At 49.4% G+C, this 27,270-nt stretch overlaps 1 protein-coding gene across 3 annotated transcripts in view; it reads left to right on the top strand.

Annotated features, from left to right (window-relative positions):
- Positions 1-27,270, top strand: part of TLN2 (talin 2) — a 450,475-nt gene that overhangs the window by 389,160 nt on the left and 34,045 nt on the right. For 2 of the 3 annotated variants that reach the window (XM_082647306.1, XM_082647307.1), the window contains 8 exons: positions 2,130-2,249; positions 9,490-9,636; positions 15,122-15,288; positions 16,230-16,413; positions 19,770-19,895; positions 20,097-20,213; positions 22,421-22,606; positions 26,914-27,021. In XM_082647306.1, the coding sequence (XP_082503432.1) occupies positions 2,130-2,249; positions 9,490-9,636; positions 15,122-15,288; positions 16,230-16,413; positions 19,770-19,895; positions 20,097-20,213; positions 22,421-22,606; positions 26,914-27,021 (1,155 nt within the window). The remainder of the gene's footprint in view (positions 1-2,129; positions 2,250-9,489; positions 9,637-15,121; positions 15,289-16,229; positions 16,414-19,769; positions 19,896-20,096; positions 20,214-22,420; positions 22,607-26,913; positions 27,022-27,270) is intronic. The other variant, XM_082647308.1, reaches the window with a different exon arrangement.

The raw sequence follows: 27,270 nt of genomic DNA on the forward strand, positions 1-27,270 counted from the left end.
TTGCGAGTTATAGAGAAAGAAAAAAAAATGCTATTTATCTCACAGAGGACTTGAAATGTTTTTATGGATTAAAGTTACAGTACAAGAGAAGACATTTGGGGACAGAACCAAGGCTGTCCAATGGAATCAAGTTATAATCCTTGGACAGTGCTGAACAGTACGACATTGCCGGTCTTTCAGGCAAAATGAAACAGTGGTTATATAAAAAAATTTTTCTCCTGACAACAGAAGGCATGTAACTTTTGGAGGTGACTTTTTTTTTTTTGCTAAAATGTAATGCAATCAGAATTGTATCATATGGCTGTTTAGATATAAATGGCATTGAGAGACAGCGAATGCTATCTTGATAGGTTAAAAAGTTGTACAAAAAAAGAAAAACGTTGTCCTCAAAGAATTAATATAAGTACCTAGTAAGAAAGTTCTGAAAGCTCAGGTGTCACAGGATAAAATTGAAAGATGCCTCTTTGATGCTACCACCTAAGCCTGAGTTGGAGGGACCAGACTGCGCCACTGCGTGGTTCCTGCCCCGTCAGGCCGGGCACCTCTCTGGATGGTTTTGTCATGTAGTCATGTGTCCACTAGAGGCTGAGCTTGGACCACAAAGCCTTCCCTGGCGGCGGCTGCTGCTCATTCTTAGAAACTCTGCGGTTCAGCCAGACTCCCTGTTGTTGAGAAGGACTTGGGCTGGGGAGGGAGGAAGGAACAGTGCCCATCTCAGCGACTGGGAGAAGGCTGGAATCGGCCTCGGGCTGGCCCTGCTCAGGAGAGCTCAGGGGCGTCCCAGCTAGCCCGGCAGCCCGACGGTACTGATTTCTCCAAGCAGGGAGCACAGTGCAGCAGGGTTGAAAATGTCTCCAGTGGCCTCAGGGGGTTCTGGAATATCTCCTGGGCCAGGTTCTCAGCCGGCCTGTCTTGACCCTGGGTGTCCATGCACTTGAGGAGCCCAGCCTGGGGCTGCGTTGCTGCTCCTGGGCTGGCTGGCCAGGGCCCAGAGGGGGTGAGTGTTCCCCCCACCACACTGGGCGGCCCCCAGGGTTGTTGTGCTCCTTGTGGCAGGGTTGCATGCAGCAGCTGTTAGCACAGCCTCGTTCTCTCGGGGTGTGGCATGCATTCCTTGGGAACCCACACCTCGGCCCGAAAGCCTGTGACATTTCCTGGTAAACATGCCTTAGACGGGCCCACATTCCCACCCTCAATGGATGTGGAGTCATTTAACAGGTGTTTTTTTTTTTTTTTAAGTCCTTTAAAACCAAAAACTTTAGATGCCACAAAGAGAGAGGGAAGTATCGTCATCCAGAGCGAGAGAACAGGTGGGGCAGAGGGAAGCCTTGGACCCAAGAGGGACATGGATACCTTTCTGGGTGGAGGGTTACAACTGCCCTTGTGAGTTCTAAGAGGCATTTTTGTCAGAGGAGGAAAAACTAGACAGGAGGGTATTAGCTAGGTAGGGTAAGTGGAGGTAAGGTTTTCTATCACATAGGAGGAAAATACAGAATATCTTGAGACTAAAAAGGCAGAACTTGACCATTTAGGCTACAGTATTCTCTTCACTGAATCTGTGGCTGAAACGTTGTCATTCTTTGGCACAATGTTATTACACAGCTGAATTCTGTAAGTTTCTTCCACCGAAACGTTAGGCTTACCCATCTCTTCAGTCACTGTTTCCCGATGATCCTGTCCTTGTGCCCTCTCTCGGCGGTGTGGGACCTGCTCCTGAGTCCCCAGAGACCCGATCAGCCCGGGAGCAACGTGTGACCAGGGCTGCACCCTGCACGGGGCTGGGTCCCCTTGTGGTGTCTCTGGGGGGCTCCCCGGTAACCCCACGGGGCAGGGCTGGTGGAGGCTGCTGCTCTCACCTCCCAGAGAGCGGACCCTGAGGCCCGGCCTCCACGCTGCACGCCCTGAACCTGAGCATGTTGCCTTGACCTGGCCGGGAGCCGCTGGCCTGTCATGCGGGCTGCAGCATGGGCTTCGCTTGAACTGCCCTCTCCAGCGTCCAGCCCCACACGCAAGCCACAAGCTTAAAAGTGAATGAGACCCTTTGGCTCCCAGTGGTATTAACACGTGGTTCTCATGCTTTTCTCTGTGTGTCCCTGTGTGTTTGTGTCTTGCTTGTTTTCTTTTTCCAGATGACTAAGTCGGTTACTAACCCGGAGGAATTGGGAGGACTGGCTTCACAAATGACCAGTGACTATGGGCACCTGGCTCTCCAGGGCCAGATGGCAGCAGCCACGGCGGAACCAGAGGAGGTCTGCCACCTTAAGTCCCTGTTTTAAGAAGCAAACCCACACTGGTGCCTGCTCCTGGGGGGACTCTTCTCTGTAGCTTAGCTCCACTCCAGAAGACCCCAGCCCAATAGCCAGAGGCAGGTGTAGTCCCCTCTCCTCTTGCTGCCAACCTGCCTAGGTTCACAGCCAGCAGCCGCATCCTGTGCTCCAGGCTCTCTGTCCTTCCTGAGGCCTCCTGGCGCAGATCTGGGGCCATCTGGGGAGGTGGGCTTTCAGGACTCTGGGTCTTCATGCCCCGGCCCCATCGCCTGATGCCAAGGGTGGAACCTACACTGCCATCCTCCTCTTACTTCCTACTCCTGCTTCGCAGCCCCCCTCGATTATTCGTATGTTTCCCAAAGGCTGACAGAAGTATTAGAAGAGCCAAATGTGGGATTCAGCTGCCCCTCCCTTGAGAAAGGACTGTGTAGCCAGCCTGCTTTCATGAAACAAAGTCTTGCCCAAATATTGTTGGCAGCCTCTTAAGAACGGGCCCAGATCCCTGCCCCCATCCCCCCTGTGGACTCCTTGTCCTTACCTACCTGCCTTCCCTAAACTCACTTTCCTTAATGCCCAACACAGACTCACCTCAGAATGCCTGCCCCCGTAGGAGTCTTAAAACGACAAAAGTTTGACTCCAGAGGCCACTTACTAAGAGGTCCCATATCTAATACCTCTGAGAAATCGAGTGGTCCGTTGGCAAGCATGCAGGGTGGGTAGAGCTCTGGGGTGCCCAACTACACCTGTATCAGTGTGAACACATGGAAGGGGCCCGGGCCTGAGCTACTGCATGGCTCCCTAGAGAAAGAAAGCCCAGCCTGCAGTAAAGAATAATGGAGTGAATTGCAGGGACCCTGGGAAAACAAGGTAACTACATCCGTGAAGTTCGGCAAGCTGTTTATGAAGGGCGAACCCTGTTCATGACATGTCGAGACGAACCAGGCTGTCAAGGCAGAAGGTTGGAGCTGGTCTTCCCTTCTCCTTGCGGTGATGGACAGTGTCCCCAAGTTACTCAGTGCTGTTTCTCCTGGGGGTCAGGTCTAAGCATGTCTTCACCAAGACTCCCAGCAGCACTACAGAAATGAAGACCCAGAACAAAATCACTTTCTAACGTGTGTCATAACAATGCATGTAAATGGGAGTAGCATATGCATGTACTGGCATACATATATATCCAGCATGGGATGACTTCAGTTTCTAACAGTGCCTGCATTTTGAGATTTTATTGAGGATTGGGTATTTAGGCTGCAGCATGAATAATTCTATTTGCCATGAGTCTGTCAAGTCATTACCAGGAAAGAAAAATTATCAGAGACCCGCATACGGTTCTGTGGATTTCTTTACACAGGCCCATCATTTTTTTTTTTTTAAAACAGACTCCCTCTTTTAGTAAGATCATCTGGACTCATAATTCGTTTGGTTAACATGTCATTTTGAATGTCAGAAACAAGCATAAGGAACCTTCTGTTACAGTAAGGGAAAGTTTGGTTGGACAAAAGGAAGAAGTGTTTGGCTTTTCCAGAGGATTGAAAACTAAAAGAGACTGTGATTGTGGGGAAGGTTTGGATCTCTGTCTCCAGAAATCTTTAAAGGTGGAATTTACATGCCTCTTCCTTGGTTGGTTTCACCGCTGGCCTGCCTGCCTTACTGAGGGAAGACCTAGTGATTTGTGGAGCCCTTTCCACATCTGAGTTCTTATGAGCTACCCTACCCCCTGGGTGAAACAAGCAGTTTTCTAATTGCGACCCAGACCACTGAAGCCACGTACAAAAGAAAGCCAAAGCAGCCGGGAAAGAAAATGCATTGCTGAAAGCACAATAGCAAGTTACTCTAGGTACTGGCCCTGCCCTTGTAGCAGCTGTGTTTCCGTTAAGATTTCCCCTTTTCATGGTTACATCTTGAGATGTGTTTTACATTCCAGACACACAAGCAGTGTGACCTGGAGTGAAAAGGAGCAGAAAGAATATAAAATTACCAGTGGCTTGCAAAGGAAAATTCTTTGTGTGCGTTTGCCAGACAGATATTTGGGGGAAAACTGAGAAGGTTAGGAGATCCCTGAAGCAATGTAGTTTTTTTATTCCAAGGCTGTGGAATTGTTTGTATACCCAAGAGGGCCCTACATCACAGCATGTGAAAATATTTATATCCAGGGCAAGTAAAAAGCCTCCCCCTTCACTGCGGTCCTGCAGTCCGCTGTGCCAAGTCAGCATTTTGGTCTTCTCCAGGATGTGACAATGACAGGAAAAGTCCTAGCTCTGCCCTCTGCACATCGAGCTGGAGCATTCTCTGCTCGTTTTTCCATGGAAAATTCAAACTTTTGCTAACGTCCCTGTGATAACTTCTTTCCCCAGAAACGTTAAAATCCTCCAACGGCTTTGCAATTTATGACGAGTTTCCTCTTTAAAAAAAAAAGAAAAAGACAAAAAAACGTAGATACCGTGAGCCACAGGCTTCTAAATGTAAATGCCGGAGAAAAGGTTTAGTGACGATGGTGCCGTCTCTGAGGACACGTTGCCATAAGCACGTATAATACTGCGTATTAAAAGCTGGCAGGAACGTTTGTTAGGAGCCTGCGGTGAGAAGCACAGGCCTCTCCCCGCAGATGAGATGGCTGTCTGCTCTAGACTTTTATCTGAAACTTTCCACTCCAAGGCACGCTTTCTGTAGGTGGGAGAGTGATGTCCTGCTTCTGCTCTACACACTGGTTTTTCCTGCCATATTTTCTAAGGAGAAACTGTGGTTTGTCAGATAACATCCATTCTTGCCTTTCCAACTTCCACAAGCTCTCCCAGGCAAATTATACTGGACCTGGTTTCAGATGTAATTGATCTTAAAGCCTGAGAATAATCTGTACGTTTTGTTTAGTTTTAGGCAGTACAGATGATGGATCAGTGTTTCTTAGACCCCCTCCAATTGAAATGAGAGCCAGAACTTCATGAAGGCCAGGCTTCTAATTTCCCTCAAGGCACAAAACCAGGAGACAATCTTCTCCATTTTACTTTTATTTGGGCAGGAAGGGGGAATTGAGGGTTTTTCTTGAGGTTCAAGTATTGCTTTACTCAAGTTGCCAATTTCAAACTCCAAGTTTTATGTCTTGGAGCAACATTCCTTTATAATAAATACTGGTGGGAAGTTGGATCATTCGGGGGTGGGGGGTTGGGGGCTGGTCATGTTTGCTGAGAAGTTTAGTGTTGCTTTGAGAAGCTTAGCATTTTTAAAGCCCTTATCTGAAACAGCCTTAAAAATGCATTCCCTTCTCGGATGTTCCTCCAGCAGTACAAAATGTTCTATGAAATTGCAGTAACGTAGAGTATGTTGATTCTGGGGTCCTTCACTTAAGTGCCCTAGCTAACCCGTGTGCCGGTGGATCAGGGTAGGAATACACGAGCTGTTCATCCAGTCGATACAGGGCGCAGATACTATGCTGGGCGCTGGCCCATATGCCCCACAACTGCAAGTGTGTGAGGCGAGAGTCATTCATCCTACCCCATTTCACAGATAAGCAAACCAAGGAGACTCAGGGAGCTCTGTGAAATCGCCCAGGACCACACAGCTGCAACAGTTAGTGTTGAAGCCCCCTTTTAAATAACTTTTTGGAATAAGTGAACGTTTCAAGTAAGTAAATGAAAAGGTAACAGGTCGATATGTAGAAAAGTCAGGATTCAAACCCAGGTTTGTCGGGCATCACAATCCTTGCTCTTTGCCCTGCACCAAGATGCTTCTTTTCACAATAGTGAGCATTCATGTGTCACTTTGTACTTGCTGCGACTCTGCACGTGTACCTTCCATTTGGTCGTCCACAGCCCTGGGAAGTGGGCAGGGCAGGTTTCTGTGTCGCAGGTGAGGAAACCAAGTCCCCATGAGGCTAGTGTGCTCACCCAGAGTCTGGTGGCCAGGAGAGGGCAGAGCTAGAAGCAAGGCCTGTGGTCCTTTCTGCTGCCCAGGTGGGTGATGGGTTGAGAGCAGGGGTGGGGCTGGCATCCTGCCATCCCTTCCTGTTACATTCAGCCCTCTGAGCCTGTGAAAATAAGCGAGTGAAGCTTATTTCAAAACTAGTCCTTCATAATACGGTATCTCTCCTGCATGCGTCCGTATAGGATCATGCAGCCACATCTGCCAGAGGTTTGTGTAGCCAAGCCTCAGGGGGTTCTCCTGGCATGTGCGAGGCAACTGTGTGACCTGGCACAGACTGAGACTCCAGGACCAAGCCCTGGGTTGACTGAGAACTCCAAAGCTTTTGCAACTGTTGCATTTGTTTGTTTTCATCCCTTTGCTTTCTGGTGCTGGTCTCCCTCGGGCTTCCTAACTGGAATTTCATCCCTGATGACCACCGTGCCATCTCCACGGTTGCATTTACAGGATCCCTTGCTACATGCATGATGTCATCTCCAAGAAGGAGGCTGAGCGTCAGGAGGCTGGGCTGTGTTTTTTATAGCGGAGCCTTTTGAGGGGCTGAGGGAGCATGAGAGTGCGGTGGGGTTGTCTTCCCACTGTTTATCACATCTGTCCATAGGTTTCAGGTTTGCGACAGCTCGGGAGCAGGTGCCTTCGCCCTCCCACCCCCGGGGTGATTGGGGAGTGATTTAGGTGGCCTGTGGTTGTCCTAGTGCCCTGTTCTGCAAAGAGAAAGCTCAGGCTCGGCTCTGTGCAGGGGGCAGGAGGGGTGCAGGGAGAAGACTCTTCCAGAACCTGGCACAGGTCCGTTCTTTTCTGGCACGGTGGTTTCATACCCCCGGCCCAGCGAGGTGCCCTGGAAGTTCTGCGTCTGTTCGACTCAAGTTTCCCTTTTTAAACATAATGTAATTATTTATATAAAAACTGTTAGGAAAAGCAGCATGGGCTCTTGAACGTATTCTAGGCCAAAATGGTAACCCACTGGGGGCCACCTTACCCTGGGCCGGTGGGTGGTTCTGTGCAGGCCTCAGGCTGGTGGAGCATCTGCCTTGCCTCCTGTAGTCGAGGAACTGTGAGGACACTCTTCCCTTTTGCTTTATACAAGGAACAGGATTCTCCACCCTGTGCAGCCAAGGCAAAATGCAGAAATGAGCTGGTGGCCGAGGCTGTAACTGGCCTTCATAACCCTGTCTTCGGATCACCGAGCCTCATTGTTGACTTTTTGGGTCAAGGATATAAATTTTAACTCATAAAGGAAGAGCATAGTAATAACAAATTACTTCCATTTTATATGTTGAGTTTCCATGAGCGATTTTATTGGGGGGTGGGAAAGGGTTCTGTTGCTAAGTGGAAAAAAATCAAATCAGAAAAACACTGATCTGATTGGGATTGACATATATACACTAGTATGTATAAAATAGATAACTAATAAGAACCTGCTGTATAAAAAAATAAAATAAAATTCAAAAAAAACACTGATCTAATGGATAGAGCACCATGCTTGGGATGAAAGATTTGAATTCTCCTCTGGCTTTGCCAGGAACTGGCTGTGTGATCTTGGGCTAATCACATCACTTCTCTGGGCCTCAGTCTCTTCATCTGTAAAATGGGGAGGCTGAACTCATAAGGTCTCTTTTATTTGAAAGTATGTGAATGTTTCTTCCTCCATTTCCCCCTTCCTTGACTTCCCCGTTGGCATCTTATCCTTTAGAGACCTGTGCTCATCCTTGACAGCAGAGCTCTTGCCTTTGTATTAGCTCTGACCCTTGAGTACTTAGGGTTACACTGTATGGGTCTGAAAAGCCTTGAGAGCCTGGTTGAGTTTAAAACTTCACTGGGGCATCCCCCTGCTTCAGCTTCACCTTGTGTTTAAACCAGTAAACATGCCCAGCAAAGAGATATACTTAAATGGGCTTGCCACTGCGTGGGCTGAATTCAAGCCTCTCTAGTTCTCAGTGGCGGTCTTGATGCTGTGCTAGTCCAGATCTGTTTTCAGCGCTGTCGGGTTGCATGATCCTGGCATGATGCCCGTGTCGTACTCCATGTGGAGATGGTCAGCAAGAAGCCCTGCCTGATTGCGAAGGTTTTGTAGTACCTGCTCATGTACAAATAGAAGACACCCCAAAGAGCAGAAGCTCATCTTTCTGGGTCAGGAGAACGTTTTACCAAATGGACTTAAACATCCTTCGGGCCTTAAAGGGTTAAGGGAATAACCTTTTTCCCTGAAAGCAGTGTGTGTTTCAATAATAGAGTGAGCATTTGCAGCCCTCTCACACCTGGAATCGCCTTCCCTTAAACTCTGACTCTTGAGATGAGGTTGAAAGATAGCATCCAGGTGTGTGAATTCCCAGGTTTTATTCACAAAACCTGGGCTCTTCTAGTAACTCTTCTTGAGACACGCTGGAAGGATCAGCACACAGCTTCTAGCTACTGTGGATTCTTGAAAATAACGCTTAGCTTAGAGGTGTTTTGTTCCGTGTTTAGTTGCTTACCTGGGCTGTGTTGATCAGACCAAAATCAAAACTGATATGAAACAAAGCCAGAAGAATGCAAGCTTTGGGCGGTGGAGGTGGAATTGACTACACCACAGAGATACCTGGCACCTTATCCATAGTGGAACTTATTTGGCTTCTTTTAGGCAAAGTACCTTTTATAATCACACAACCCAGGGGTCATTAAAAGAATGCATGCCTGCTAAGCCGGCAGCTCTAAACATGTAACTTTTTAAGGAAACCTCAGCCTGGCTTGCTAGAAAGGGAACCTGGGCCCAGCATGGTTACTCTCCCTCTATGGTACAGCTGAGGAAGGGGGCGTTCTGGTTGGTAAACCTGGCAATTTTGCAAGAATCTGAACACTTTAAAATATGCTTTATGCTAAAGCTCTATATTCTGAACTTCTAATTACCCCCTAGGGCTTTTGTGAGAAATCAATGAAATTAAATGCATTACCTGCCTCGAAGAGGCCCTGACACACGGTAGGGGCGCAGTGGTTGAATGAATAATGAAACACTGGTTGAATGAATAATCCCGCAGAGTTCATCTAATTAACATTCTTACCTAGTGGCTCAGGATACAGGTAGAGAAGTGCACCAGAAAAGGTAACAAATATTATTAAGCTTGCTTACTGGGGGCTGTGGGTATCTTACAGTCTCTAAAGCAGGAAGCAAAATCAACCAAATTCCATAGTTCACCAAACTCAGCCTCCTAATAGCAGTGGAATTTCCCCAGCCAGGCTCCCCTAGGATGTAAGAGAAATTTTCCACCTAGGGAAGACCTCGATGGCAGGGCCATCATGCTTCCCCCTCCCCACCCCGGGCCTGCCTCCACAGATCGGCTTCCAGATTCGCACTCGGGTGCAGGACCTGGGCCACGGCTGCATCTTCCTGGTGCAGAAGGCGGGGGCCCTCCAGGTGTGCCCCACGGACAGCTACACCAAAAGGGAGCTGATCGAGTGTGCCCGCGCGGTCACAGAGAAGGTAAGGAGCAGCCCTCAGGGCAGGCGGGACCCGCCGAGACCAGGGACAGACCAGGAAACTAAGCCAAACACCAGCCAGCTGGGTCAGATCTGATCATCTTCCCTCCCACCCAGGGTCTCCCCGGGGCCGGGGCACATCAGGCAGCTGGGGGTGATCTGTGGTCCTGAGAAACTGAGAACGTGAGAGGGACAGTCCCACAGAGGTCAGGGCCCTGGCGGTCAACTTGGAAGGCTCTCCTGTGGACAGACTGGCCAGGTGGTGTCCCAAGTCACAGCCAGTGCCAGGAGCCGCTCCCTGCAACCCCTTTGCACACTTTTGCCGCCAGGCTCCCTTCTCAGAGAGGCTCCCAGGTGCTGGGGGTGAGTAAGAAGGACCCACAGCTCCTCTTTATTTCCAGATGAGACAGTGCAGTGAGGAGGGTTAGCACCCTCGAAGTCACATGGCACCGTGGTGGGAGAGCAGGCACTGGCAGGAAGTTTTCTGACTCTGTCGGCAGCTGTCTGTAGAGAGAATCACGTAGCGTGATGCATCGGACTCTAGGGTCTCAGCTAAGCTACTTCACCCTGCCAAGCCTCAACTTCCCCATCAGTAAAGGGAGGATGAAGAAATAGAATACCTGGCCTACGGGGTGTGTGGATTACATGCAGCTATACCGGTCAAAGAGCCTGGCACAGTACCAGGTGCACCGTTCAACGTTTAGTAAATTCTAGGCGCTGTTCCCTGTCTCTGTCCTTCAACACTCCCTTCTCCCTGGAAGTTTTCCATGGTTCACAGCGCCCCGTTCTGAACATCCCTTCGTTCCCAGTAGTTCCTTGACTCTCCCGCAGTTTGCTGATGGTTTTGCTTGGCTTATTTCTCAGAGTCATTTTTCAGGGCAGCTGCTGTGCAGGCCGTTTGAGGTGCCGGTGGCAGCATCCGTGCTTTGCTGGTGTTTCCCTCTCCTTCACTTGGGTCGCAGGACAGCTCTGCACCATTGAGAAGCTTGGCAGCAGGACTTGAGGGGTGGGAGGGGGACCATCCCCTGGAAACTGCCGGGACAGAGGCTGCTCTGTACGAGGCCCCTCGCCACAGCCGGACATCAGTCTTCCGCAGCCCACAGGACTGTCCAGGCCTCCCTGGCCTCCCCAGGATGAGGAAATAAATCTCTCAGCTCGAGGAAGGCCCTCTCCCTCCTTTGAAAGCCCTTCCTTGTTGTTGAAGTTACTCGTGCCAAGTTCCCCCGTAGGAAACCTTGGAACAGGAACACGAGGGAGGAAAGGAGGGGGTCCAAGCTGCATGGTGCTAGTGAGCGTGGCCAAGCAGCCTGGTCTTCCTGAGCTGGCCTCCGTCTTACTGCTCCTCCAGCAGAGGATCCCTGACCCAGGACACCAGGAAGAGGGGTCAGAGGCAGGGGGTCGGCTTGGGCAGAGCACCTAGCCTTTTGGGCAGTTTCCTGCTACATCCCTCTGCCCTGCTCATCTCCTGCCCTCCCATCTCCACCTGCCATCTTTCTTACCTGTCTAGGTGTGTCTGTGTGATTGTCTCCAGCCAGGAGGGCAGACCCAAAAGGGCAAGAGAGGGGGTGGGTGATGAAGGAAGGAGGGGGCTTGTGTGGCAGGAACGCGGGGGGAGGCCTGGGAGATGGGATCCAGTTGTGAAGGGAGCTCAGCTCCTCTCCACAGCAGGGGGACAGCTGTCCCCACGGGTGTGGTGGGTCCAGCTTGCCTTGTAGGAAGGTGTCTTTAGGGACATGAGGGTGCACTGGAGGGGTGACAGGTGCCAGCAGAGGGTTTCTGGCCTGGAAGGCACTGGAGTGAACGCCTTAGCCAACCTGCTGGTGGCAGGTGATGGTGCGAGGGAGTGGTAGGTGGAGAGTTTACACGAGGGGGTCCTCTCTGGGGTCCACTATGAAGAACTCCTAGACAAAGAGGCAGCCGAGGGAAGGAGTGACAAGTGTTAACAGAGGGCTGTTCCACAGAAAACCTGATCAGAGGGGACAGAAACAGCCACACCTTTTACGGGAGCCCAACCCTTATCCCTCTCTGTGATTTCAGAAACATCAAGTAGAGTAGCATGTACCCTCTAGTAAACCCTTACCTGCCTAGTAATTTACATGTATTTTTCCACCACTTACTCCTCCCATCAACCGTGACTGGCAAGAAGTAATAGCCCCCTTTTCCAGATGAGGAAACAGACTCGGAGAGGTGAAACAGCCTGCCCAAGTCGTGTAGCCAGCAAATGGCAGTGCTCTGATTCAGGCAGGCTGTTGACTCCAAACTGTGCTGCTAACCCCTGAGCCGCATTGACTTCCGGAGAGAAAATTCACTGTTCTGTTCTGTTGTACCTTTTTTTTTTCCAGTTTTATTCAAGTATAATTCACATGTAGCACTGTTTAAGTTTAGGTTGCACAGCATCATGCTTTCTTATGTATGTCATGAAATGATTACAATAAGTTTAGTTAACATCCCTCATCTCATATCAATACAAAAAGTATACATGTCTATATATTTTTTCATTGTGATAAGAACTCTTAGGATTTTAACCGCTTTCATAAAGATCACAAAGCAGTGTTAACTATAGTCATCATGTTGTGCATTGCATCCCTAGGACTTTCTTAAAACTGGAAGTTCGTGCCTTTTGACCACCTTCCTCCAATCTCACCCACCCTACCCCACCCCCCTGCCATAACCACAAATCTGACCTCTTTTTCTATGAGTTTGATTGTTTTTTTGTTTTGTTTTCGTTTTTACTCAATTTATTTAGACTAAAACGAAAACAGTTCACCCATTTCTCCTACCCCTCATCCCCCGCCTCTGGCAAGCACCAGTCTGTTCTCTCTGTCTATGAGCTTGGTGTTTGTTTTTGTTTTAAGATTCCACATAAAAGAGAGGTCATGCAGTATTTGTCTTTCTCTGACTTATTTCAGTTAGCATAATGCCTTTGATGTCCATTCATGTTGTGGAAAATGGCAAGATTTCATTCTTATTTAGGGCTGAATAATATTCCATTGTGTATATGTACCACATTTTCTTTATCCATTCATCCATTGATGGACACTTGGGTTTTCTCCTTGTCTTGGCTATTGTAAATAGTGCTACAGTGAACATGGGGGCACATATATCTTTCTGAGTTAGTGTTTTCATTTTCTTTGAATAAATACCCAAAAGTAAAATTGTGGGATCACATGATAGTTCTATGTTTAATGTTTTGAGGAACCTCCATACTGTTTTTCATATAGGGCTGCACCAATTTTTATTCCCACCAAAGGTGTGTAAGGGTTCACTTTCCTCTACATCTTTGCCAACACTTGTTACTTCATTTTGATAATTAACATTCTGATAGATGTAAGGTGATATCTCATTGTGGTTTTGATTTGCATTTCCCTGACAATTATGTGGAGCATATCTGCATGTGCCTGTTGGCCGTCTGTGTATCTTTTTTGGAAAAATACCCATTGAGATATTCTTCCCATTTTTAAAATCAGATTTTTTTTTCTTTTTGCTATTGAGTTGTATGAGTTCTTTATATGTTTACCAGATATATGATTTGCACATATCAATATTTTCTCCCATTCAGTAGATTGCCTTTTCATTTGTTGGTGGTTTCCTTTCCTGTGCAGAAACTTTATAGTTTGATATAGTCCCACTTGTTTATTTTTGCTTTTGTTTCTTGTGCTTTTGGTGTCAGATTCATTGCAAAGACCCAAGACCTATGTCAAAGAAGTGACCAGCTATATTTTCTTCTAGGGGTTTCAGGTCTTACATTCAGGTCTTATATTTCATCCATTTTGAGTTAATTTTTGTGTATAGTGTATGATAATGGTCCAGTTTGATTCTTTTGCATGTGGCTGTCCAGTTTTCTCAACACCATTTATTGAACAGACTGTTCTTTCCGCATTGTATATTCTTGGCTCCTTTGTCATAAATTAATTGATCAGATATGAATGGGTTTATTTCTGGACTGTCTATTCCATTGATCTATGTGTCTTTTTTTATGCCATTACCATACTGTTTTAATTACTGTTGCTTTGTGATATAGTTTGAAATCAGAAAGCATTATGCCTCCAGTTTTGTTCTTCTTTCTCAAAATTGCTTTGGCTATTTGGGATCTTTTATGGTTCCATACAAATTTTAGGATTGTTTGTTCATTTTCTGTGAAAAATGCCATTTTACTTTTTTTTTTTTTTTTTGGCTGCGTTGGGTCTTCGTTGCTGCGCACAGGCTTTCTTTAGTTGCAGTGAGCAGGGGCTACTCTTCGTTGCGGTGCGCAGGCTTCTCTTGTGGAGCACAGGCTCTAGACGTGCAGGCTTCAGTAGTCATGGCACGTGGACTCAGTAGTTGTGTCTCGTGGGCTCTAGAGCGCAGGCTCAATAGTTGTGACACACAGTCTTAGTTGCTCCATGGCATGTGGGATCTTCCCGGACCAGGGCTTGAACCCGTGTCCCCTGCATTGGCAGGCAGATTCTTAACCACTGCGCCACCAGGGAAGCCCCCATTTTAATTTTGATCAGAATTGCATTGAATTGCATACGGTTTTGGTAGTGTTTTATACTACCAAACTACTAGTTTAACAATATTCTTCTAATCCACGAGCACAGAATATCTTTTCATTTATTTGTGCCTTCTTCAATTTCTTTCTTTGATGTCTTGTAGTTTTCAATATACAGGTCTTTCACCTCCTTGGTTAAGTTTATTCCTAGGTATTCTGTTCTTTTTGATGGGATTGTTTTCTTAATTTCTCTTTCTGATGTTTGTTGTTAGTGTATAGACACACAATAGATTTTTGTTTATTGATTTGTATCCTGCAAGTTTGCTGAAATCATTTATTCTAATTTTTTTTTTTTTTATGGAGTCATCAGGGTTTTCTACATAAAATATCATGACATCTGCAGGTTGTGACAGTTTTCCTTCTTTCCAGTTTGGATGACTTTTATTTCTTGTCTAAAACTTTTAGCTTTTCACCTTTGAATATGATGTTAGCTATTGGCTTGTCGTACGTGGACCTTATTATACTGAGGTGTGTTCTCTCTATACCCACTCGGTTGAGGGTTTTTATCATAAACAGCTGTTGAATTTTGCCAAATGCTTTTTCTGCATTTATTAAGATGACTGTATGATTTTTACCCTTCGTTTTGTAAATGTGGTGTATCACATTGACTGATATGTGGATGTTGAACCATCCTTGCATCCCTGGAATAAATCCCCCTTGATCATGGTGTGTGATACTTCTACTGTATTGTTGAGTTCGGTTTGCTGATATTTTGTTGAGGATGTTTGCATCTGTGTTTATCAGGGATATTGTCCTGTAATTTTATTTTCTTGTGGTATCCTTGCCTGGTTTTGGTATCAGAGTAATTTTGGCCTCATAAAATGAGTTTGGAAGAGTTTCCTCCTCTTCTATTTTTTGAGCATTCTTTGCAGTGTTTCCTTTTTTTTGTAGTCTGAAAACCTATGGGTTATATTTTCTCCGTCTTCCACGCCCCCTGACATTTCCTCTCTGCCTATAGGTGTCCTTGGTGCTATCAGCTCTCCAAGCTGGGAACAAGGGGACCCAGGCATGTATCACAGCTGCCACTGCTGTGTCTGGGATCATCGCCGACCTGGACACCACCATCATGTTTGCGACTGCAGGAACCCTGAACGCAGAGAACAACGAGACCTTTGCAGACCACAGGTATGGGAGTGAAGGCTGTCCTGTGGGCTCCTGGATGGGGAGAGGTTCAGTATGGCCTGATGGACTTTGGAGATGCTGCCCAAGAGCCAGAAATGTGGTTATCCACTTTGATTTCAACAGGACGCTCAAGTGGGGGAAGTGACCCACGTAATCAAAATAAGTGCCTTTTCTCAACTGCAAACAGAGTTGTGTTCCAGCTTTGCCTCTCACAGTCTAAATCCAGTCTGCTCCAGCAGAGGATAGCTTTTTGATCTTTTTGCTTTCTAAGCTAAAAAGCTGTGCCCCTGATTTTTTCACCATCCCTAGTAGGACTGGTAGTGGCCCAGGCAGGCATGTAGCTCTTGCCTAAGTGAACAGTGAAGCTCCGAGCCTGCTGTCTCTCCCGGGCTCTGAGACTCTGCTTCAGAGGCTGGTACCAGGGTCTCCGTTTGCTGCTGGAGACCCCACATATCCTCGCCACATGTCCAGCACCTTTCTTCCTCTCTCTTCAGCCCCAGGACTGGGCAGGGGAGGAGATTCCCAGTGCCCTGTCACCCCTTCCAGAACCCAGCCCCTTGGGCTGTGATGTCCAGGGCAGGGTCCCCTGATCCATGTGTCCTCACAGGTCTCTGTAACTATGAAGTATTTTCAGGGATAGTGGGAACCACAGGGAAGAAGCTACAGGGTGGGGGGAAGGGGGCCAAACTGATGAGCCTGAATCTTTAATTGAAGCTTTACCATTAATCGACTATGTGAATTCTGGGCTGACTTTCCTCTCCTCTCTCCTAATTCTCTTACATGGAAGATGAGAGCCTCCTATTAAGGGAGGAGGAATGCATCACCTCTCTTCTTCAGTGCCCTTTAACAAAAGCCCGTAGAGGGGTTTCTTTTCCTCCTAACTACCAGTGACCAAGCTCTGCCCTTTGTCTCTCCTCCTCCCCACACTCTCCCGCCTTTCTCAGGGAGAACATCCTGAAGACAGCCAAGGCCTTGGTGGAAGACACGAAATTGCTGGTTTCGGGGGCTGCATCCACTCCAGACAAGCTGGCCCAGGCAGCCCAGTCCTCGGCAGCCACCATCACCCAGCTCGCCGAGGTGGTCAAGCTGGGGGCCGCCAGCCTGGGCTCTGATGACCCCGAGACCCAGGTAGGTACAGGCGGGCCTCGTGGTCCCACAGACACTGTGCGCCAGGCCTCAGAAGAAAGCAAAGGCAAAATAGGAACTTTGGGTGTGGACAGCATGTGCACTGGTGCGTCTGTGGTTTGGGGACTGGTAGGAAGCAGTCATCTAGGCAGGATAGTGGCATGGACTGTGGTGTGGCCGTGGCTATGGAGATAAGCCAGAAGATTTGAGAGGAGTCTATAAAGAAGACTCAGCCGGGCTTGGTAAACGACTGGACGCAGTGAGCGTTGGAGATGAGGGAGAGGGGGGAGGCCGGGAGGACTGCGCGTTTCAGGCTAGATCAGTGAATGGATGGTGGCTTCATGTACCCAGCTGGGGCTCCCTGGAGGGAGGGCTGCCCCGGGCTGAGATGCAGGTGAGTTCGGTTTGCAGCGTGTTGCATTGGAAGTTCCAGAGAGACACTCAGGTAGAACAAGTGTGTAGGCTTGAGCCTGCTCAGTTTGGGGGATGCGGATGTAGGGGTTATTGGCCGACAGACAGTGACTGCATCCACTGTCTGTGGAAGGAAGAGGAGAAGGGATCAAGACAGAGCTGAGGAATCCATTATTTAGGACCATCTTCAGGAGAGAGAGATACCTAAGGAGACTGAGAAGCAGCAGCCGCTGGTAGGAGGAAAGCCAGGGGCCTGATGTGAAGAGGAAGGAGTGCTGCAAGCCACCAGAGAGGCAGCCAAGGCAGCAAGAAAGACGAAGGTCTGAGAGCCCAGCCCAGGGCCTTGGAGGACAGTGGCCACCCAGCCAGGGCTGTGAGTGGGCAGTGGCCAGATGCGGGGGAAGGAAGGAAGCCAGTGCGTATAGACGCCCCACTTGAAAAGTTTGGCTCTGAAGGGGAGGAGAGAGAGAGGAGCTGAGGGCCAGGGAAGGGCTCCGCGCTCTGTGACTCTCTGCTTTGGATTTAGCCACTTCGCTGCTATTACCTACCTGGTCCTTGGTTCCCCAGCCTAGACCATCAGCTCCTCAAGGACAGGATTCATGGTTTAGTGATCTTTGAAACCTACACACCAAGCACTGCTCTCACACATCGTAGATGCCCAACAGAGCAGTTCAGCTCTTGCTGAGCTAACAGCCAACCGTGGCCGTCATTGATGGACTCTCCCCACTCCCGAGGGCAAAACTTAAAAATCCCTCTGCTATTTCAACCCCAGTGTGGTAAACACTTCAGTTTTCACTGCTTAAACCATACTCAGTAAACAAGCCTATGCGGCCCATTTGGACAACACTGGAGAGAGAACCTCCTACCATCCAGCGCCAGGGTTGACGACAGCTACTTTCCGGTGAGCACAGGGCCACCAGCTTTGCTCCCACACGGCTGTGACCCTTCCCTTCCTGATGTCCTCCACTGGAGCGGAGCTCCGTAAAGGAAACATTCCGTCTGTTGGCTTTTTACTCCTTCTGCTGGCTTTCTCTTTGATAACATCAGAGCTCAGATTGGCTGCCTCCGGAATGCGAAACACTCACAGAAGTCTGCCTGGGTATTGTTCTTACCCCCACGGAGGAAGGAAAAGCTACAAAACGCCTCAGTGGGGATGGAACCCACACTTTCCCCTAGTCCGGCTCAACTTGGAATGAATCAGCTGGGAGGATTTAAATCTTTGGATACAGAGAAACGTATCGAATTGCTTAGAGATTTAAACTCCCAAATGGTCTAGATGTCCTAGGGCCCAACTTCTTTTGAGACCGCCCGTGGGAGATGTCTCCTCAGAAAAGTGTGCCCACTCGCTGGTCGCTGTGCAGTGACCCGGGATGGGACAGTGTACGCCAGGTGTCAGCAGCACACCTGCCCGCTGCGCCTCCCTGTGGTGGTCCCCGCCATTAGCCCGCCCTCACGAGCCCCATCACAGCCCGACCTGCCCTGTGGTTTCAGAGGTTGGCAGAGGTCCCGTGCACCCTGTGGGTGAGAAGCCACGGGATAGAGACAGGGAGAGTTGGGAGGCTGGGCAGTCATGGCGTGGCTGTGCCTGCAGGTTCTGGGACGCTAGAGTTTCTAAGACGTTTTCACGTCCATTATTCAGTTGATCCTGCCAGCAGTGCAGTAAAGGGGTAGGGCTGGCACTGCTCACCCCATTTGTAGATGAAGAGCCAGGGCCACAGAGCGTCATACAGTGTGGAGGTGAAGACCGTGGCCCTTGTGATCACACTGGCCAGAGTCTGAATCCCAACCTTGCCATTCCCAGCGTCTGCCGGTGTGGACACAAGCAACGTAGTTCCCACTCACAATGGCAGTGATGAGGGTTAAATAAGATAACGTGCATTGTGCTTGGCTCGGCCCCTGGAACACTGCCCTCAACGAAGGGAAGTTATTGTTCTAGAAGTAGGAGTTGTTATTGTAGCTGCTGGACCCAGAAGACTTAAATGTAATACCCAATATCAGGTAATCCCTAAATATGCCTGGTACTTGAGATTCCAAGTGTAACACACAGAAGAAGTGGCCTGTGGTCTCTGTTCAGTTAGAAGAGTGAAGATACTGTGTTCCATCCGGTGTTACATGGGTACACATCTGTATATTCACCCATTCTGTGAGTACTTGCTGAGTGCCCACTACACGCCAGGCCCTGTCCCGAGTGCAGAACACAACAGACAGAAGACCGGGCCGGCCCTCCTACAGCTTCCATCCAAGTCGAGGAAGAAGACAGATGGTGTATAAGTGAATAAATAATAAAGTAATTCCACATACTGCTAAGTGCTATAAATAAAACAGGGCAAGCTGAGGGAGTTTCAGTGGGGGTGGGCTTATAGCTAGAGTGGTCAGGAAGGGTCTCTGAGGACATGACATTTGAGCTGAGACCTGAAGGATGGAAAAAGCCGGGTTCCAGACAGAGAGGGGAGCAAGAGCAGAGGCCCTGAGGTTGGAATGAGGGAGGATTTCCAACAGGGAAGAAAGACAGACCCACATGCCTGTAACATGCTGAGTGAGTCAGGATCCCAGGAACCAAGTCTGGGGATGCAGGTGGGCTGCCACGGAGGCCTTGCAGGCCAGGGCAGGAGGCTTGCGTTTTGTTCTCAGTGGCATGGCGTCTCGGGGTGTCTGCTCAGCTGCCCTCATCCTTTCATAGGCAGCATGTCAGCAGAGCCGCCAGCGAGGCGGTGTTTCTGAATATGCTACATCTAGCGGGGTCCCGCTCTCTGGCTCAGCATCTGACTTCCTTAGGGAGCTTCTTCAAGTCTGCAATCTGGTTTTCCCCCCAGCCTCGCATCAGAGTCTCCAAGGCTGGTTCCTGGGGATTCTCCTGTGCTGCAGGCTTGGGAGCTGCTGATGGAGAGCCTGCTCTTGGACTGTGCTCCTGGAGCAGCCTGCTCACCCGGGCCCATGCTGTCTTTCAGGTGGTGTTGATCAATGCCATCAAAGACGTGGCTAAGGCCCTCTCAGATCTCATTGGTGCTACCAAGGGAGCTGCCAGCAAGCCCGCCGATGACCCCTCCATGTACCAGCTCAAGGGGGCTGCCAAGGTAGAGTGGAGCCCCAATTAGGGGCAAGCGTGCCAGGGGTGCTGCAGTGAGAGATGCACGCTCGAGAGTATTGGAGGATGTGCATCTGAGCTCCTTTCTCACATAGAGGTGCTGGTACTCGTGGCATTAGATCTGGAACTAAAAGGAGGGATGGGACCTCAGCACACTCCCTATTTTCTCTTGACATCTCTTCCCATGCAGGTGATGGTGACCAATGTCACCTCCCTCCTCAAGACCGTGAAGGCGGTGGAGGACGAGGCCACCCGGGGCACACGGGCGCTTGAGGCCACCATCGAGTACATGAAGCAGGAGCTCACGGTAAGGAGCCGCCAGTCACCTCCCTCAGGCTCCGCATCCAGCAGCTGACCCCAGTGCAGCTTCTCTGAGACTTCTAGCATAAAGAGGTTTTACCTGGAACACCTGAGCTAGGGAGGCCCACTTGCCTGCCTGCTGGTACGTTTGTATCATGGAGACCCCATGTGAAACTGACCTCTGAGTTTGGCTAGGATCAATTTGTAATTGTAATTAAATGAATTAATGAATGGCTTGGGACCATTCGGGTTAAATTCCACTAAAATTGCAGCATGAAACGAAAGTGCTCCAGAAGAGTCCTGGTAAAGGGAAAATTCAGTGTAGCCGCTTGCCCTCGCCTTGAGCTCAAATGGTGTATACACTGTGCAGCCACGTAGCCCCTGCTGGTTCCCGTTGCCATTGGCAACAGCTCACGCTGCTGCACACGTACGGATTTGGGAGTCTGAGGTTGGCTATTAGGAAAACCTGGATGCCTTTACCTGGGACACTTCCCTTTAACATCTGGCTTCCTTCTGTGTGAGGTGTCTGATCTCAGAGACACTGACCCCATGTTCACTCTTACCTTGTTCCACCGTCGTAGAGCGAGGGTGTCCTGGTGATACACTATGATTGTCTCCTGTTCTTTTGATCCTGAGACAATTGTGGATTGAATCATCCTTATCCCTAGAAATAGAAATATGCTGAAAATGAGTAGTTTCAAACTGAGATTTCTTTTTAATGGGAGGTCTGATTCAGCTTCTCTTTTGGAAGGAGGCGTCTTTAGAGGGTCACCTGTGAGGGCCACAAGCCGCTGAAGGGCAGCAGTAGAGACAAGCAATTCTGTTGGGTTTTGCTGGTGGAGGCTCGGGTTCTCTTGTCCTGTTTTTAATGAATCCGACCTTGGTTGGTGTTGTGCTCAGTTCTCACATGGAGAAGAAACTAAAAAATACAGGCCTTAAGGCTGCTGCCTGGCGCTAACCTGCTTGCACGGGCTGGGGGCTTCTTACCAAAAGTCTGGACACACATTCTGACAGGTGTGGGTGGGCCTAATGGTGGCAACGGAAGCGATTTGAAATTTGGAGCTCTTTTGGGAAATTACAGACACATGGTCGACCTAAGTATACCGATGTGGTTTAGAATTGACCCAGACTGTGCATTTTCGTGGGCACAGGAGGTTTCCAAAGGAGCATGTGTCCCGAGACCCACGTTAGTGTGGAGGGCTCTGTCCATGTTCATTCCACTGCGGCATTCAGGGGTGGTCCTGGGCGGCCTGACGGTAGCTGTTCATTTTTAGGGGAGTAGTGATGTTTAACGGTGGTTGGCACATGGCAGGGATGCTGGCTGGGTCCTCCTTTCTGCTTCCAGGAAGACTTCCCTGCTGAAACGTGGCTGCCTAGGGCAGAAGACAGAGCAGCCCCACCTGGTTCGGGATTCCTCGTGTACAGGGACAGCCAGGGCACCCATCACTCATGGTAGAACCATGGCAGATGGGCTGGAAGCAGAAACGGCTGGCTTGGCTGGCAGGTGGCACTTTAAAGTGGGATATTCACTTACCATGGCTAATTTATTTCAGCTTCTCTAAAGGGGTGTGTGTGTTTGTGTGTGTGTGTGTGTGTGTGTGTGTGTGTGAGATTAAATAATTCACAGTGTCAACGTGGCACACTCAACCTGAACACCTCCACACAGTTAGGCAGTTATATTTGTAAGAAAGGCTAAGAATAGAAGAAACTGAACGCTTCATTTCCCCCAGCCCCACACTCTTTTAAAGAGAGAGAACTGAGTCCAGAGCAATGCATCCAGGTCAATCGTGCCCTGGAACCAGCAACTGGGCTGTGGAGTTTCTGGGAACTACCGAAGCAGGAGCAGGAGTGGGCCAGGAGAACTGGGAAGCCGCACAATGCCGCCCGTACCCCACCCCGGTGGGGGTGAGTGGGTAACAAATACACATTGAGTGTCAGTTTCCGAAGGCAAACAAGTTAATGCTGTGGGTCGTTCTCCCTCCCCACGTCGTCCCCATGAATGCCGAGTACAGGTGTGTGAGCCTTATGCACGCCGGAATCTTGAAAGCAAGAGTGATATTACTGTATTCACATTTCTAATTTCCTGCCCTCTGACGGTTTCTTCCCGTGGCTGGCTTGGTTTTCAGACACTGAGCCGCAGCCGGTAGGGGAGGCATAAGTTATTTCTGTCCTTCCCTTTTTGATTTTTTCAGCACTTCGATTTCTAACTTCCAGGTATTCCAGTCCAAAGAGGTACCTGAAAAGACATCGTCACCTGAAGAATCCATCAGGATGACCAAAGGCATCACCATGGCAACAGCCAAAGCCGTGGCAGCTGGGAACTCGTGTCGACAGGAGGACGTGATTGCCACCGCCAACCTGAGCCGGAAGGCCGTGTCAGATATGTTGACGGCTTGCAAGGTAAAGGCCTTGGCGTTGTTTGGGGTGGGTAGGGTAGTGTTCGTTCACGGTTGAGCTGTTGGGTTCAGTTTGGAGAGCGGGAGGGGCTGGCCACGTGTAGAAGGGAGCCGCTCGGTACCTTAACCTGTGTGTGTGATAGGCTATGCGGGAAGGCAGGTGTGCCCGTCAGCCCCCGGGAGGTGACTCTGCGGGCAGGTTTGTGTCTGAGAGGGCATGAAGTAGGCTTGCCGACTGACCCTCCCGCTTTACCTCTCAGTTCTTCCTGAATAGGCGGACACCTTCTTCCAGGGGCTGTAGTGGAGGCCGCTCTGGCAGTAGTAAAGCGGGCGTGTGACATTTTGTTCCAGGCCCTTCAAAGGAAAACCACACCCCTTGTCAGCCTGCACCCTTTCCTGCTTCCATAGGTCAGCAGCCATTCTGCCCCCGGAGGGGTGTTGCCATAATTGGGTGAGGCAGTGAGTGAGAGGAACCAGACAGAACGTCAGGGATCTGCCTTTTTGCTCTCTGTGCCAGACGTCTTGGAGCAGCTCCTCTGATCCTTGGGGAGACAGTGGGGGCCACTGCCCTAAGCCAGTGCTCATGGAAGGAGCTGGGGAGACCTGAGCTTTATGACCTTCACTTTATTTTTGATCTGTTAAGCCAGAGAGCCGTAAGAGCCTCCCATTGAGCACCGCCACCCCAGCCCTCCATCCTTCTAGGGACAGCTGTGGCCCAGGGACCCTGACTTCTGCTCCATGATGGACCGATGACCCCCCTGCCGTGGTGGGCAGATGGGGCTGAACCACAGAAAGGGAAGAGCAGCTGTTGCAGCTGGGTGTCCTCAGCAACAGGGCCCTTCTTTGTGGTGCAGTGAGTTGTGGGGAGAGCTGGTGCGGGGTCGGACGATGGCCTCTAGGTTCCTTGGCAAGGGTAGGGTGGGCTGGGGTCCCTGGGTAGAGACAGGGGGAGGCAGCCAGGCTGAAGGGCTGGGTGTGGGGAAAAGCACCGCATTTCCTGGTCTCCTGGGTGTGGGGGAGGGTAGAGCGTGGGGAACAGGGGTAGGCGGGGGAGAGGGGGGGGAGCAGAGGGCGGCAAGAGGGTTGGGCCACTGTCCTGAGGACCGAGTGCTCTGGGCCGGGGAGTTTAGACTCTCCTGAGGCCACAAGTACAGTTTTGATGCGCTCAGTGGAATCTGCCCTGGCAGAAGCGATAATTCCCCGAAGGGGTTACAGCCTCTGTCAGAACAGTATTTACCAGGGACTTCCCTGGTGGTCCAGTGGCGAAGACTTAGCCTTCCAGTGCTGGGGGTGCGGGTTCAATCTCTGGTCAGAGAGCTAAGATCCCACATGCCACTGGGGCCAAAAAAACAAAACATGAAAAACAGAAGCAATATTGTAACAAATTCAATAAAGACTTAAAAAATGGTCCACATCAAAAACAAACAAAAAACTCTTAAAAAAAAAAAAAGAACAGTATTTATCAGCCAGATATGGCCTGAAGGCCACCATGGTGTATATGCAGGGCACCTCATAGTTTTGGAAGGGCTGGCGTGTATGTTCTGTCGTTCAATCCTAGATGGGAAGGGTAAAGGAATTCTCCTAATGTGAGCTTGCCAGAAAGGGCATGCAATAAGAACGTATAGAAAGCCAGGGATGCCTACTGGTGGGTCAAGAAGGAACCCTCTGTGCCAAGCAGAGGGCCACGTGGCCATATTTGAACACCACCTTTGGGACTGAGCAAGGCAGAAACGGAGGTGCAGTAGATCTCATACTGACTCATCAGAGACAGGATTACACTAATTGCTTCAGTGGGGATGCAGACTTACCTACACCCTAAGTTTATTCTCGTGTCTGTTTCTTTCTGGTCTTCCTTTCATGTCCATACGTCTATGTCAGATACAATTTTATATCTCTGATTACAATTAATGTTACATGACTGTTTCTGCGTTACTAGCAGTCATTATAACTGACTCTTTATTGACCACAAAATACTCTGGTAATGAACATACTCTTTCCCCCACTATCAGATACTTAGATTGTCTGCAGTTTTTTTTAAATCATCAACTTTACTGCAGGAACATCTTTGGGTATATCTGTTTTTCCTGTGCCTTGGATGATATCCTTAGGCAGGCTCCCAGAAGTAGAATTAGGAGGTCAAATGGTGTGACATTCTAATTATTGCTCGATTGCTCTCCCCAAGGGCTCTACCAGGTTAGAGCCACCAGCCGTGACCAGCAGCTCCCGCACAGCTCTCAAGGAGGGCCTTGCACGTTACCTGCTGGAGGAGCATCATAGCCCTTGTCTTCCCCCAGTGGTGTCTCGTCGAACCAGACGTGGGCTCTGTCCTCACACTTGGAGACGGGGGGCGAGGCTAATTAAAACGCAGGAGGGTAGTGTATATACGTCCATGCCACTCTCTCGCTCCGTCACAGCTTACCCTTCCCCCTCCCCATATCCTCAAGTCCATTCTCTAGTAGGTCTGTGTCTTTATTCCTGTCTTACCCCTAGGTTCTTCATGACATTTTTTTTTCTTAAATTCCATATATATGTGTTAGCATACGGTATTTGTCTTTCTCTTTCTGACTTACTTCACTCTGTGTGACAGACTTTAGGTCCATCCACCTCATTACAAATACCTCAATTTCGTTTCTTTTTATGGCTGAGTAATATTCCATTGTATATATGTGCCACATCTTCTTTACCCGTTCATCTGTCGATTGACACTGAGGTTGTTTCCATATCCTGGCTGTTGTACATAGAGCTGCAATGAACATTTTGGTACATGACTATTTTTGAATTATGGTTTTCTCAGGGTATATGCCCAGTAGTGTGGGAAGCAGCCGCATAGCACAGGGAGATCAGCTCGGTGCTTTGTGACCGCCTAGAGGGGTGGGATAGGGAGGGTGGGAGGGAGGGAGACGCAAGAGGGAAGAGATATAGGAACATATGTATATGTATAACTGATTCACTTTGTTATAAAGCAGAAACTAACACACCATTGTAAAGCAATTATACTCCAATAAGGATGTAAAAAAATAAAAATAAAAAATAAATTAATTAATTTAAATAAAACGCAGGAGGGGTTAAAGGCCTGGCCCGTTAGTCCTCAGATGAGGACTAACCAGGCTCATAAATGACAGATACTGGCCACTCGAATTATCCCCACCCCTCTTGGGGTGGTTTGGGGGGTCAGGTAAGCGGAAATTTCCCAGGTGTTGCCCCCAACAGCTCCCAGTCCTGGGGAGAGGGATTTGACTGGAGGGAGTATGGAGGCGGGTCACGCTTCCCCTTCTGCCTTGACCTTTTATCCTAATGTGTAATTTGTATTTGTCCTGACTCGTGATTTATTTGCAGTTTTCTATTTTTTGTATTCTTGTAAGTCCCCTCGAGTTCTTTCCAGAGTGAGGTTGTAGAAGGAGGAAAGGCTAAATGGGTAGGGTTGCCAGACTGAGCAAATAAAAAACAGACCGCCCCATACTTATGCTAAAAGTTTTCATTGTTTATTCGAAATTCAAATGTGACTGGACGTTCTGTAGTTCATCTGGCAGCCCCGTGAATGGGCGTACCATCTGAAATGATATCTCACGCATGACTCAAGGGCGCAGGTCCCAAGTACAAGAAAAAAGGGCCAGATGCTGTGTTAACCATATGTCCTGGTCTGCTTATCTCAATGTGTATGATGCGAGATTAGTTATTTGTGGCACCTTTGAGGGTGCTGGGGAGCTCGCTCTCTGAAGGTTCCCAGGAGCCAGTGAGTCCTGGTCGGGAGACTCACTGTGATTGCAGTGTGATCAGGTCACAGAGTGATGAGCCTGTGAACAGAGAGGGTTCTTCAGAATACTTCACGCTGCAGAAGTGAGAGAGGCTGATCCTGTTAAGCTGTAAGTCCTCTGCTGTAAGCCTCTTCTGTAAGCCCCAATCATGAATCTTTTTAGCACACGTGGAATTTCTTACCTTTCAATAAAAGTTGGGGTGGGGGGGGCATGAGGAGAAAGGAAGGAAAGAGGGGCCAGATTCACTTGCTTTTGTCTGCCTTCCAGGCACTAGAAAAAGCAAGACACAAAGTGTTGTCAGAGAACCTGCAGTGCAGACAGGTGGGAGGTATCAGGAGAATGTGGAGGAGAACCCCTCCTCTCTCCAGGGAGGCAGGGAAGGTTTCTCAGAGAGGTCACTGAAGGTAAAACGGGAGGAGTTCCAGATTCCAGGTCTCCTGCCTCTGGGTCTTGGGCTACACAGCACTGCTGGGCAAGTGACCCCACCTGGCTGCCTGGTCCACTTGCCACCTGGCTCTTCCTGTTTTAAGATGTCGACGTTCCTTTCTCTCTCCAGCAAGCATCCTATCACCCCGACGTCAGCGAGGAGGTGCGCACCAGAGCATTGCGGTACGGGACAGAGTGCACCCTCGGCTACCTGGACCTTCTGGAGCACGTCTTGGTGGTGAGGAGGGGCATGGGCCAGGCCAGGGCTGGGGAAGAACTGATCAGGATGCAGAGCGTCCTTTCCTTGGGAAAACCCCTCTTAGAGCATCGCGCAGGCTCCACTTGCGAGGCTGGGACTGGACTGAGCTGAAAAGCCTCTCATATCACACTGCCCCAGCACACGAGATACAAGTGTAGTCTGGAGGGAGGTGCAGTTCGAATCCAGAGGAGCCTGGCTGTCTCGTTGCACCAAAGAGGCAAGACTAGC

This window comes from Grampus griseus (genome assembly GCF_964374135.1).
Source record: "Grampus griseus genome assembly, chromosome: 2".
NCBI lineage: Eukaryota > Metazoa > Chordata > Mammalia > Artiodactyla > Delphinidae > Grampus > Grampus griseus.